Source organism: Ahaetulla prasina, chromosome 5 (assembly GCF_028640845.1).
Source record: "Ahaetulla prasina isolate Xishuangbanna chromosome 5, ASM2864084v1, whole genome shotgun sequence".
NCBI classification, from domain to species: Eukaryota; Metazoa; Chordata; class Lepidosauria; order Squamata; family Colubridae; genus Ahaetulla; species Ahaetulla prasina.
The window spans coordinates 37240017-37252422 of NC_080543.1; the positions used below are offsets into that span (position 1 = coordinate 37240017).

At 35.6% G+C, this 12406-nt stretch overlaps 1 protein-coding gene across 2 annotated transcripts in view; it reads right to left on the reverse strand.

Annotated features, from left to right (window-relative positions):
* Nucleotides 1–324: 324 nt before the first annotated feature.
* Nucleotides 325–12406, reverse strand: part of CD47 (CD47 molecule) — an 89294-nt gene continuing 77212 nt past the window's right edge. For both annotated transcript variants that reach the window (XM_058184625.1, XM_058184627.1), the window contains one exon: nt 325–2988. In XM_058184625.1, the coding sequence (XP_058040608.1) occupies nt 2972–2988 (17 nt within the window). In that variant the 3' untranslated portion in view covers nt 325–2971. The remainder of the gene's footprint in view (nt 2989–12406) is intronic.

Consider the following 12406-nt stretch of genomic DNA (forward strand, 5'->3'; position numbering starts at 1 on the left):
CCTTATGCACAGTCACTCATGCGCTCGTTACCTCTCGCTTGGATTACTGTAATGCTCTCTACATGGGGCTCCCCTTGAAGTGCACTCGGAGGCTCCAGTTAGTCCAGAATGCAGCTGCGCGGGTGATAGAGGGAGCTACTCGTAGCTCCCATGTAACACCGCTCCTGCGCAGACTGCACTGGCTGCCTGTGGCCTTCCGAGTGCACTTTAAGGTGTTGGTTACGACCTTTAAAGCGCTCCATGGCTTAGGACCTGGGTACTTACGGGACCGCCTGCTGTTACCACATGCCTCCCACCGACCCGTACGCTCCCATAGCTTCTCAGGGTGCCGTCCGCCAAACAATGTCGGCTGGCGGCCCCCAGGGGAAGGGCCTTCTCTGTGGGGGCTCCCACACTCTGGAACGAGCTTCCCCCAGGTCTACGTCAAATACCTGACCTTCGGACATTCCGTCGCGAACTAAAGACACATCTCTTTATTCGCGCGGGGCTGGCCTAAATTGGATTTTTAATGGGAAATTTTATTAATTTTTAAACGGGGTTTTTAGTTTATGGTAATTTAATTTCAGGCTAATTTTAAATAAGTTTTTTAAATGATATTTTAACTTGTATATTTGTATTGCTGGTTTTATCTTGCCTGTACACCGCCCTGAGTCCTTCGGGAGAAGGGCGGTATAAAAATCAAATCAAATAAAAATAAATAAATAAATAAATAAATAAATAAATGATTAGAAAATAAATGGAGAGGACTGGGAGGAACCTCTCCTATTTAAATCCTAGAGATTCTGTTTGATTTGTTCTTCGTTACTGAAGTATATGGTATCATCACACTAATGAGGCATTAATAAAGACGGTTATAGATACCTGCAATTTGGCAGTTCAAATCTCACCAGGCTCAAGGTTGACTCATCCTTCCATCCTTCTGAGGTGGGTAAAATAAGGACCCAAATTGTTGGGGGCAATATGCTGACTCTGTAAACCGCTTAGGTAGGGCTGTAAAGCATCATGAAGCGATATATAAGTCTAAGTGCTATTGCTATTGCTATTATATGTCTGGAAAGGAATATTAAAAGATCACCAAACAATGATTTTATTGAAGGTGGAACAGTTTTTAAATAACTGGCAACTTAGCCAGACCAGGCTGTTTCTACAAGTTCAGCCTGAGAGCAGAATTCAAGATGCTGAAAGAAGTTTCTAAGAGCCCCAGAATTTCATTGTACATGTACCTCTTGGCATGATTGATGTTGAAGTACATGAGTGTACTATTATTTATTAAATTTGTTTGTTGATCATCTTACCATGAGGTGGTTCTGGGTGTCTTACAAGGTTAAAAAGAATAAAACTATATAAAAACAAAGAATAAAATACTATAAAAATACCAATTATCAGCTCTAATTAAACAATAGGGAGGAAAGTAGTAGGATGAGCAAGCGGGGGGGGGGGGGATGTTTTGTTACATTTAGTAGGCAAAGACCAGGATTTATGAACAATGTGCTCTGGACACAAACAAGCCAAAAATAGAGTTATTCAGTTACCATAACAAAAGACATATTTGGGGTGAACCAAAGATAGTATTTCACCAGAAGAACCTAATAACAAACTATCAAGGGTGCTTGAGGCTGCAATCAGAACCTGGGCAGCTCATCATCATAGAATTCACCATGAATTCTTCATTGTAAAAAAAGGTGTTTGAGAATAATGTGATACCATCTTGCAGAAGACTGAAAGTCAAGCAAGAGAGAGAGGGTGGGAGAGAGAAGGATGGATGGATGGATGGAATGGCTAAGTTAAAGTATAGATCTAAATCCCACTGAGATGCTATCAGGTGATTTGAAATTTGAAACAGCCCAAACATTGCACAGATGAAAAAAAATCTGCAAAAAAGGGAGGGGGGGATTCCTCCCAGGCAATGTTGGACAATAGTAAATAATTGAAAAAAAGGTTAACTTGAGGTTGTTTCTGTCAAAGGGTACATTATTAGAGACATAATTCTTTCATAGAAGAAAATGGCATATCTTTTAATTTTCTGGTGAAATAAATGATTGCAAAGTCATTTTTTTCTTTTTTAAGTTCATTTAAGTCACCTTTATATATTATTTAAATTAAGAAAAATATTGATATTTCCATATATATATATATCTTAGAGAAAATTTTACATGGGGTGTACTTACTTTTTTCACATGACAGTATAGATTGGGAATGCAGTTGTTTTTAAGAGAACAGTGAATAAAAATTCAAGAAAGAAAATCATACAATCTATCATGCAGTACAAATATTTGTATAAGTGGTCCACTAGAAATCTCTTCTGTGACCTTGAGATACTTTCAAACATCCCAGTGCTGGCTTAGCTAAACTTTTTTTTTTTTAAAGTGGGGCTGGAATTCACCAATTTTTGGCGAGCAAGAGGATCAGCAAATAAATACATACATACATTTTTCTTTGAGAACCTCTGAGCAATCCCCACTTTCAGCACTGCAGCTTTTTCTAAAATATAAAGATTGCTATTTCATATAAGCAGTTGTTGCTTAGGGATACCAAAACTGAAAGCAAAATGGAAAACAAACAAACAAAAGCCCTGGCCCAGAGGTGACGACAGCCAATGTATCAAGGTTGTGATGTCCAAAAATAGTCCCTCATGATGTTTGGTCTCTATGCAAAACAGCATTTTCAAGATCCTCTGAGAAGTGCAGCACTAAAGAGAAAGTGGACCAAGAGCGTCATAGTTTTTGCTCTCATCCATCTGTAAGGAAGGGAAAGGGGGAAACCTCACGTGCATACAACTTACTTCTCTTTTAAAATTACTACAGCTGCTGTGACTATAAGTTACATCAGGTGAGCCATTACAGCACTTTTCCAAACATGCAAAACAATTAATTTCCTGATTTTATTTCTCTTTGAGTAGTGCATCTTCAAGGCCACGGTGTATCAACAAAAGTCTCTCTCCACTTGTTTCCATGTCCATAATTGGATTCAATTACCTCATATCCAGTGCTGGAAAATAAAAAACAAAATCCTTATTCAAAATATGAGCTTCTTGTTTACTTGTTTACAATTACCTTGAGCATCTTGCTCATGAATTACTTTTATATTTCCAGAATGAAAGAAAAGGCGAAAGAACAACTGTAACATTGTCATTTCATAGGAAACTCTCTATGTAAAATTGCACAAAATTTTCACAATTATTTTCAGTTTCCCCAGCATTTATTTAAATACATTTCTCATGTGTGACAAGATAAAAACATACTGGATCATCTTGAATTATAAAAGGAAGAAAGGCTCTTTGTTTACATTTAGGGAAGGTTTTGCATTTAATGCTGAGTTGTGAGGTTCCTTTTTCTACCAGATTAAATGTTTGTCAACTTTCAGGGACAGCATTCAGCAACCTCAATAAATTATTGTAAGAATTTAAAACCCAATGTGCATATATACATTATTGCATGACACTTTAGACTCACCAAATATATTTAAATTAACTATAAAATTAGATAAGGACTGTTCAAGTTTAAGTAAATAAATTTATTTTTTGACTGAATCTAAAATAAGAATTTGCATGTGGAACAAACTGATGGAACACTCATCATTATCCCACTGATTAATTGCTTGACTGCATAAGACCTAATTACTTATTAGTTAGGCTGCAGTGAAAGTTTAATTAATCTCGATCCCCATGTAATGGCTTTAGTATAAAATAAAAATCAATGAAGTCTGAAGTAAATAGCAAGTCAGAGTGGAATGCTGCACACACAATATGAGCATTTGTTCAATTATTTTTCCTTTCAGGTGATTGATGGCAAATATGGCCAATAAAGAAAAATACATTTTACAGACTGTGCTTGAGTCACTGCAGTCAGTTTCATAGCTATAAATTAGTGAAATGGATCTATGTTACACAGATCTTACATACATAAAAAACAAAGATGGATACAGTCATTTTGATTTATATATCATTGTTTTTTATGTCTGTATATTTCCATAGCACCCATGAAATATACAGACATATAATATAAACAGTCATGTTTGTTGTCTCACAAACACGACTGTTTATGTTACTGAATTTAGTAATCAAAATGACAGGTTATACCAAGTAGAACCCACAACTTAATATTAAAATGTAAAAGGCTCTTATTTCATATACAACTACCCAGTCAGGTTCTTTATATGATATTCATTCCACCTCTGTACCAATCATCATATACATTCAATCCTTATTATTATGTATTAGAATTTCCTGTTCTCCCAAACCCTATAAATTTTCATACTTCTTCAAAAGTTGGAGTAAGTCAGTCTATTGACATATCCCCCTTTAAATATAGGAAGCTCAGTTCTGGCCTTGAAAGGAGTCATATTCAGAGAGTTAGTTTCTTCTAAAAATAAATAACCTTATTTGCTGTAGACAGTGTTCCTCATCCTTTGCAACTTTAAAAAGACCAGACATCTTAAAGTTGTTAAAGTTCAGAAACATTGCTATAAGACGTCAGAACTGATTTCAAGTTTTAAAAACATAATGAAAATATTGCAGAGGAGAGATTATTAGTGTTTTCCTTCATACATACAACTGTATTATTATAAATAACTTTGAGGACTATGACAAGAAGTAACAATCAGCACTGCAACATTTAATACAAATAATTATACAGTTTAAGTTTTGGACAAATCTTTTGCCCAGTGCAGAATTTCCCCAGATAGCAACTTCACAATTTTTCTATTGATTAAAATTTACTAAAATTTAAAAAATTGCAAAATCTCTGAGCTTGTGATGTTCTAGCTAAAATCCTGTCAAATCCTTTTTGTGGGGAGAAAACCCAAAATTTTGCAGAGTTTGGTGCTATGTTGAGATCTTAGCTATTTTAAAATTACTATTTTATTTTGGTGCCCCTCTTCAGCTTGACCATGGATAGAAGTAGCATTGTGAACCATACATTAGATCTAATGTGATACAGCTTGGGATACTTCAATATATATTTAAGAATTTATATTAAGCCTAAGAACATAAATTTTCTTTGCCCAAAATGGCAGTAAACACCCCATCAAATCAAACCATTCGCCTCAAATTTCCTACATATTCTAAAGACTTGGGAAATTTTTTCTTTACATTAGTTTAGGAAAAGACAGAAGCTCTTCAGCATTATTTTCATGTGGAGTTTTGAAGTTCAACAGTTTACAGACATTTTGGGAGATAATTATCTTGTCTTGGTATGCCAGAGTGACAAGAGGGACACTTAGGGCGTGGCCATGACCGTGGTGGGGTAAGGACCTTTCCTTCACTTCACAGGGCTTAATAATGAAGATTTATGAGGATTAATGCTGTTTGGAATGCACCGTTATGGATGAAAGTTAATAAATCATGAAGTGGAAGTGTTAATAGCCCAGCAGACTGAATTTAAAACTGGTAGGTCATCTGAAACTGCTTGAATTAAGGAGTTTTTACTGCGTGGGATGACCGAACTGGCAGACACAAGGAGTTTGGAATAAATTGCTGTCTTTTGCTTTCCTTATTATAATTATCGTGTTCTGTGTTAAATGCTGAGGCTAAGGAATATCAAAGACTGAATTTGTTAATGAGAAGAATTTTAATTGAAGAGATCGATCTTTTGTGCTGGACTGACTGGCTGATTGGCTGAAGAAGATTTTATTAGGTGGATAATTTTTTTTATTATTTTTCTTTTGAGAGGAAATTAATAGCTTGTTTATATTACAGAAAACAAAAAAAGGACTTTGTTTTGAAGTTCAAGCTGGTTTGTTTGTTTTTTTTCTCTGCCGACGTGGAGAAAAATGGCGCTGATTAAGCTGTGAGGTAATTGTGTTTCTTTGTGGAGTGAATATGACTCATAAGTTACTGATAAGCTACTAACGAGTGCAAATAAGCCGCTTCGCTTCAATTAAAGATTGTCGTCCTTGATCTTCATCAAGACCCTCTGTAAAATTGGTTTGACTGCTGTCCTTTGATCTTCACTAAGACTCTTTGAAAATTGGAATCCCAGTTTGAGAAATTTTTGGTTTGTTTTTTTCAAAATGACTCAACAACTTTCAGAAACGCAGCAAATTGCTGCAGCTTTAAATAAAATTGGGGAAAAAATAGCAGCACTATCAGAGCGTATAGATAATTTGACATTTAAACTGACATCCGAAGTGCAAAATTTAAAGCAAGATATGGATGATAACTTTGCTAAACAAAAAGAGGAAATGACAATGATTAAAGATGAAATGGAGCAGCTGCATGTGCATGAGGCAAAAGTAGATCGGCAAATTGGCAAAATATTTTATAAAATGAGCAGCAAGATAAGAGAATTTGTCTTTTGGAAGAAGAGATGAGGAAATATAATTTTGTTATCAGAGGAATCTCGGAAGAAGGAAGATAAATTGAAACAGCGGGTTTTGAAATGGATTAATGATTTGGATACGCAACTTACGTTCACAATAGCAGACCTGGCAAGCGTTTTAGAATTGGATATAGAAGGCAAAATGGTTCTAACAGGAATGTGCTTGTCAGGTTCGCAAATCTTGGTGATAAGTTGGAAGTTATGGCCAAGTTAAGAGAGTTGGGAGATGCTTTGAAGTTTGAAGGGAAGACTATTCAAGTCTTCCCGGATATATCAAGAGAAGAAAGGGCATGGAGATTTTTTTTAAAACCAATTACAAAAGTTTTGAGAGATAATGGAATTAAATACAATTGGAGGCCACCACAACAATTGAAATTTTTTTATAAAGGAAGGATGCGTACAATCACCCCAGATATAGATGCATTATTATATTTACGGGAGCTTGGACTGATTGAGATGGAGGATTTAATGGAGATAAAAGATCAAATGCTTCAGATGGGTGGAACATACGTGGAAACATCAATCTCAGAAGAAGAAAAAGGGGCTATTGGAGGGCAAGACTCCAAAGGGTTAAAGAGGAAAGAAATATCACCTGTGTTGGTTGAACAGAAGAAGAGTCGTGAGGATACAGTAGGAGAAGAAGCAGATAAGAGTCTTGGAAAATATGAAGCTGAATGCGGGTCATCGCTATCTTTTTTTTTGAGTGATGAATTTAAATAGACAGCCCGAAAGAAGTGCCCCGGGCATTGGCACGTCCCCTCTCCCCCATTCTCTTTATAGAGGCGAAACCGATGAGGATGTGGGGGAAGAAGATTGTTTGTACTTTATTGTTTGTTTTGTTTTTTGTTCCTTTTTTGTTTTCTTATTGTTGTTTATATGGTAGTTTAATGTCGGGTGGTGGGGGGCACAGAAAGGAAGATGCGGGGATAGGATTAAAAAATTTATATTTTAAATGGGAGTTATAAAAATAATGTCATGGAATGTGAAGGGTACAGGGAATCAGATTAAAAGAAGAAGATTGGAGCTTAAGATTAAAAGGGATTTACCAGACATTTTATTTTTACAAGAAACTCATCAGAAATCTGAAGATTCAAATAGAATGTATATAAAAGGTATGCAAATATATGAAAAAGCATTTGGAACTTCAAAAGCTAGAGGAGTTGCAACACTGATATCAGATAGGGTGTACTTTGAAAAACATAAGGTAATTTTGGATGAAGATGGAAGATATGTAATAATTGTTGGAAATCTTAATGAGGAAAAAGTGACACTTGTTAATTTATATTTACCGAATGAAAACAAAGAGAATTTCTTGAAAAATAACAAAAATTTTGGAGAATGAAAGTGTAGGAAAGTAATTGTGGCTGGGGATTTTAATTTAATCAGAGATAAAATAGACAGTACTAATCCCACCCGCTGTGGAGGAGCAAATAAAATGGGGATTTTAAATATGTGGATGCTTCAAACCAGCGTGGTTGATGTGTGGAGAGAGGTTAAAGGAATTGAGAGAGTATACACTTTTTTCTAAGATATATAATACATATTCTAGAATTGATTATATTTTTCTTTCTAAAGATTTGTTGAATAATGTGGATAAGGTAGATGTGGGAATTTTAAAGATTCTGATCATGCAGAAGTTATGGTGGACTTAGATTTTAATTTTGAGAAAAAAGAAGCTATTGGAGATATGACGAGAAATTGTATAAAATGAAAAGGATAAAAAATGGATACTTAAAAAATTGGAGGAAAGTTGGAGATTAAATGATAACGGGGAGGTTAAATTTGAAATTGTTTGGGATGCGATGAAAGCGGTGTTTAGAGGGGAGAGTATTAAATTATCAAGTAGGAAATATAAAAATTATAAAATTAAAATGGAAAGAGATAAAAATAAGATTAAAGAATTGGAAAATCAATTTTTGCTTACTAAAGAAAAAAAAATTCTTCAGGAGCTTAATATGTTAAGAAATAAAATGATAGAAGAAGATACAGAGTTAGTAAAAAGAAATTTGAGATTTTTAAATAGGAATTTTTTTGAATTTAGTAATAGAAATTCTAAATTATTGGCAAAGATGGCGAAAGATAAAAGAGAGAAGAGAGAAATTGGAGTTTTGATAGATGATAGAGGTATAAGATGTTATAAAAAATTAGAGAAATGTGAAGTGGTTAGAAACTTTTTTCAGAATCTATATTCAAAGAAATCAATTAATCGGGGAAAATTGCAGAGTTATTTAGAAAAGTATGTGGTGAAAATTGATCAAACATATAAGGAATTGATGGAAGAAGATATAACACAAGATGAGATTAATGGAATAATACAAAAATTAAAATTAGGGAAAGCTCCAGGTGAGGATGGATTACCTGTTGAGTTTTATAAAGAATTTAAAGAATTAATAATACCAAGATTGCAAAAATTATTCAATGGAATATTACATGGTGGGGAAGTACCTTCGTCATGGAATAGAACGGTGATATCCTAATTCCTAAACCAGATAAAGATTTAGAAAGGATTGAGTCCTATCGGCCCATTTCTTTAATTAATCAGGATGCAAAGATATTTACTGCTATTATAAGTAATAGATTAAATAGATTTATAGATAGATATATAAGTTATAATCAAGTAGGCTTTGTGAAGGGTAGATACATGAGTGATATTGTTAGAAGAGTATTAAATATTATAGATGTAGCTGAATATAATGGTGATAAAATTGGTATAGTATCATTGGATATTTTTAAAGCTTTTGATTCTGTACAATGGGAAACAATTAAAGTAATTGTGGAGGCTTTAGGCTTTGGTAATAAGTTTATACATGTTATTTCAAAATTGTACCAAAAGAGCAGTGCAAGAGTGAAGGTGAATGGAATATTAACTGAAGAGATAAAATTAGAAGCTGGTACGAGACAAGGATGTCCCTGTCCCCAACATTATTTTTATTGGCTATGGAAATATTGACAAAATGATAGAAAAGATGAAGAATTAGAAGGATATAAGGGTATAAGATAAATTTGAATGCGGATGATACTTTAATTATTTTGAAAAATGTACAGAAAGATTTGAAAAAGATATATAAGCATTTGATAGAATTTGAAGAAATGACAGGATTGAAAGTAAATTGGTCAAAGTCAGAATTATTGATGGATAGTAATGGTAATGAGTCTGAGAATATGCAAGAGCAATTTGGGATAAGGATTAAAAACACATTGAAATATTTGGGTATAGTGCTTTCACTTAAGGTTAAAGAATTGAAAAAACTTAATTATGATGTGGTGATTAACGAAATTGAGAAGAAGATAGATAAATATAAAATTTTAAAGTTGTCTTGGTTTGGTAGAATTGCAATGTGTAAGATGATGTTGCTGCCCAAGTTCAACTTTTTATTCGAGATGCTACCACTAAATCTGACAGAGAAAGATATTGAAGGATATCAGAAAAAACTGGATAAATTTTGCAATGGTAGCAAAAGACCCAGATTAGTGAAGAAAATGTGGTATCAAAATCAAAAGGAAGGCGGATTAGGAATCCCCAAATTATTTAATTATTATTGTGCGTATGGTATCCGGATAGTGGTAAAAATACTTAAAGGTGAAGATAATTATTGGAGAGATTTAGAGTTAAGGGATATAGAGAAATTTGGATCAAGGTGGTTTTTAGATAAAGCAAATTTAAAATGTGTAAGTAGAAGTTATTGGTTAAAGGGATTAAGTAAAATGTGGAACAAATTTGTTAAAATTTTAATTCCGGATATAATCTTTTTGGGGGAGACAACTGGAATTTGGCCGATTAAAAATAATATAAAACGTAATGAAGTGGACGACTTCCGGTATCCAGCGGCAACGGACGTCTGGAAGGTTTCTCCTGCCTCCAGCGCCCGAATCCGGCCGCCGCCGAGGCCCTCAGGGGCCAGGTGTTCCGAAAAGGACACCTGCCGTACGGACGGCTCGCCAGGGGTCTCCCAGCCGATATACAGGACTGTGGGGACCGATGCTGGCGCGGCCCTAGGCTTGGCGGGTTCGAGGCCACAGGCCGCGCCATTATTTTGGTCGCCGCTTGCCGCTGTGCCCGTGATACCGGGCATTGGATTTATAACTGCAGCAGCCTGGTGGTGAACAGGGCACGGAGAAGAATTGAGGAGGAGAAGGAAGGGAATATCGGTAACGTGAGTGGAGTGCTCCGGAGTGCGGGGGTTTTCTCCCTGCGGTTGGAAGGAGCACGAGTTATTCTGGAGAGAGGAGAACTTAAAATAAGAAGATTACCGGTTTTGTGGAGCTCTGGAGAGAAGAGGTGATGGAGAAATTTAGGAGGGAAGGTTTGAGGCCCCCCCTCCTTCTGGGGAACAGTGGTGGCGTCCAGCTTCCGCCTTCACTATGAGAATTTTGATGACATCACTTCCCTTCGGCTTCCTGGTTGACTAACTGTACTCTGGACTCGTTGCTCCTGTGAGTGCCCCCTGGTGGATCCGGAGGAAATTACAAGGATACTGTGCTTGCCTGAGGATTTTGAATACTTTTTTTTTCAAATGGCAAAAGGTCAGAGACCAACTGCTGGAGAGATGGAGAGAATTCTGGAAAAGTTATCCAATATGGACAAGAAATTGGATGATTTGCAAAGAGGCCAAACGGAAATAAGAGCAGAAATTGTGACTATCCAAAAGGATTTAAAGGATACTCAACAAGTCTCAGCAGAAAACAAGCAGAAAGTGGAAGGTCTGAGGGTGATATGCGGGCAGTGCAGAAAAGAGAGGAGACGACAGGCAATGCTGTGCTTGGACTACAGATGGATAAAATGTCTTATTTCCTTAGGTTTCAAAATTTGGAAGAAGTGGACCAAGAAGATTTGAGAGATGTTGTGACTAAATTGTTGGGAGAATTTCTTGGGAGAGGTGTTGATTTCATGAATTGGGATGTGGATCGAGTTTATAGAGTTAATTGCAATATGCACGCATGCAGTTCCCAGAGAGGTTCATGTCAAATTTGTGAGAAGAGAGACGAGATGAAATTCTTAGAAAACATAGGAGTGGGGCACTGATTTACAGGGCAAGGAGATAGCCATTCTGAGGCAGATTCCCAGACAGGTACGTGAAAAGAAAGAAATATTATTTTTGTCAAGCAAATTGTACCAGAAGGAGGGCTTCAGATGGCTGATGCCAGAGGGATTGATGATTTTCCGGGAGGGCATTACGAAAAAATTAGTAAAAATGTTGGAGATGTAATTGTGATGATGCTACATATTTTCATGTATGGTGGACTTGTAAGAAAATTAAGTCTTTCTGGATAAGAATCTGGTGGATTATGCAGAATGTTCTGAAGAAGAAGATAAAGTTCCTACATATTTTCATGTATGGTGGACTTGTAAGAAAATTAAGTCTTTCTGGATAAGAATCTGGTGGATTATGCAGAATGTTCTGAAGAAGAAGATAAAGTTCCTACATATTTTCATGTATGGTGGACTTGTAAGAAAATTAAGTCTTTCTGGATAAGAATCTGGTGGATTATGCAGAATGTTCTGAAGAAGAAGATAAAGTTCCTACATATTTTCATGTATGGTGGACTTGTAAGAAAATTAAGTCTTTCTGGATAAGAATCTGGTGGATTATGCAGAATGTTCTGAAGAAGAAGATAAAGTTCCTACATATTTTCATGTATGGTGGACTTGTAAGAAAATTAAGTCTTTCTGGATAAGAATCTGGTGGATTATGCAGAATGTTCTGAAGAAGAAGATAAAGTTCCTACATATTTTCATGTATGGTGGACTTGTAAGAAAATTAAGTCTTTCTGGATAAGAATCTGGTGGATTATGCAGAATGTTCTGAAGAAGAAGATAAAGTTCCTACATATTTTCATGTATGGTGGACTTGTAAGAAAATTAAGTCTTTCTGGATAAGAATCTGGTGGATTATGCAGAATGTTCTGAAGAAGAAGATAAAGTTCCTACATATTTTCATGTATGGTGGACTTGTAAGAAAATTAAGTCTTTCTGGATAAGAATCTGGTGGATTATGCAGAATGTTCTGAAGAAGAAGATAAAGTTCCTACATATTTTCATGTATGGTGGACTTGTAAGAAAATTAAGTCTTTCTGGATAAGAATCTGGT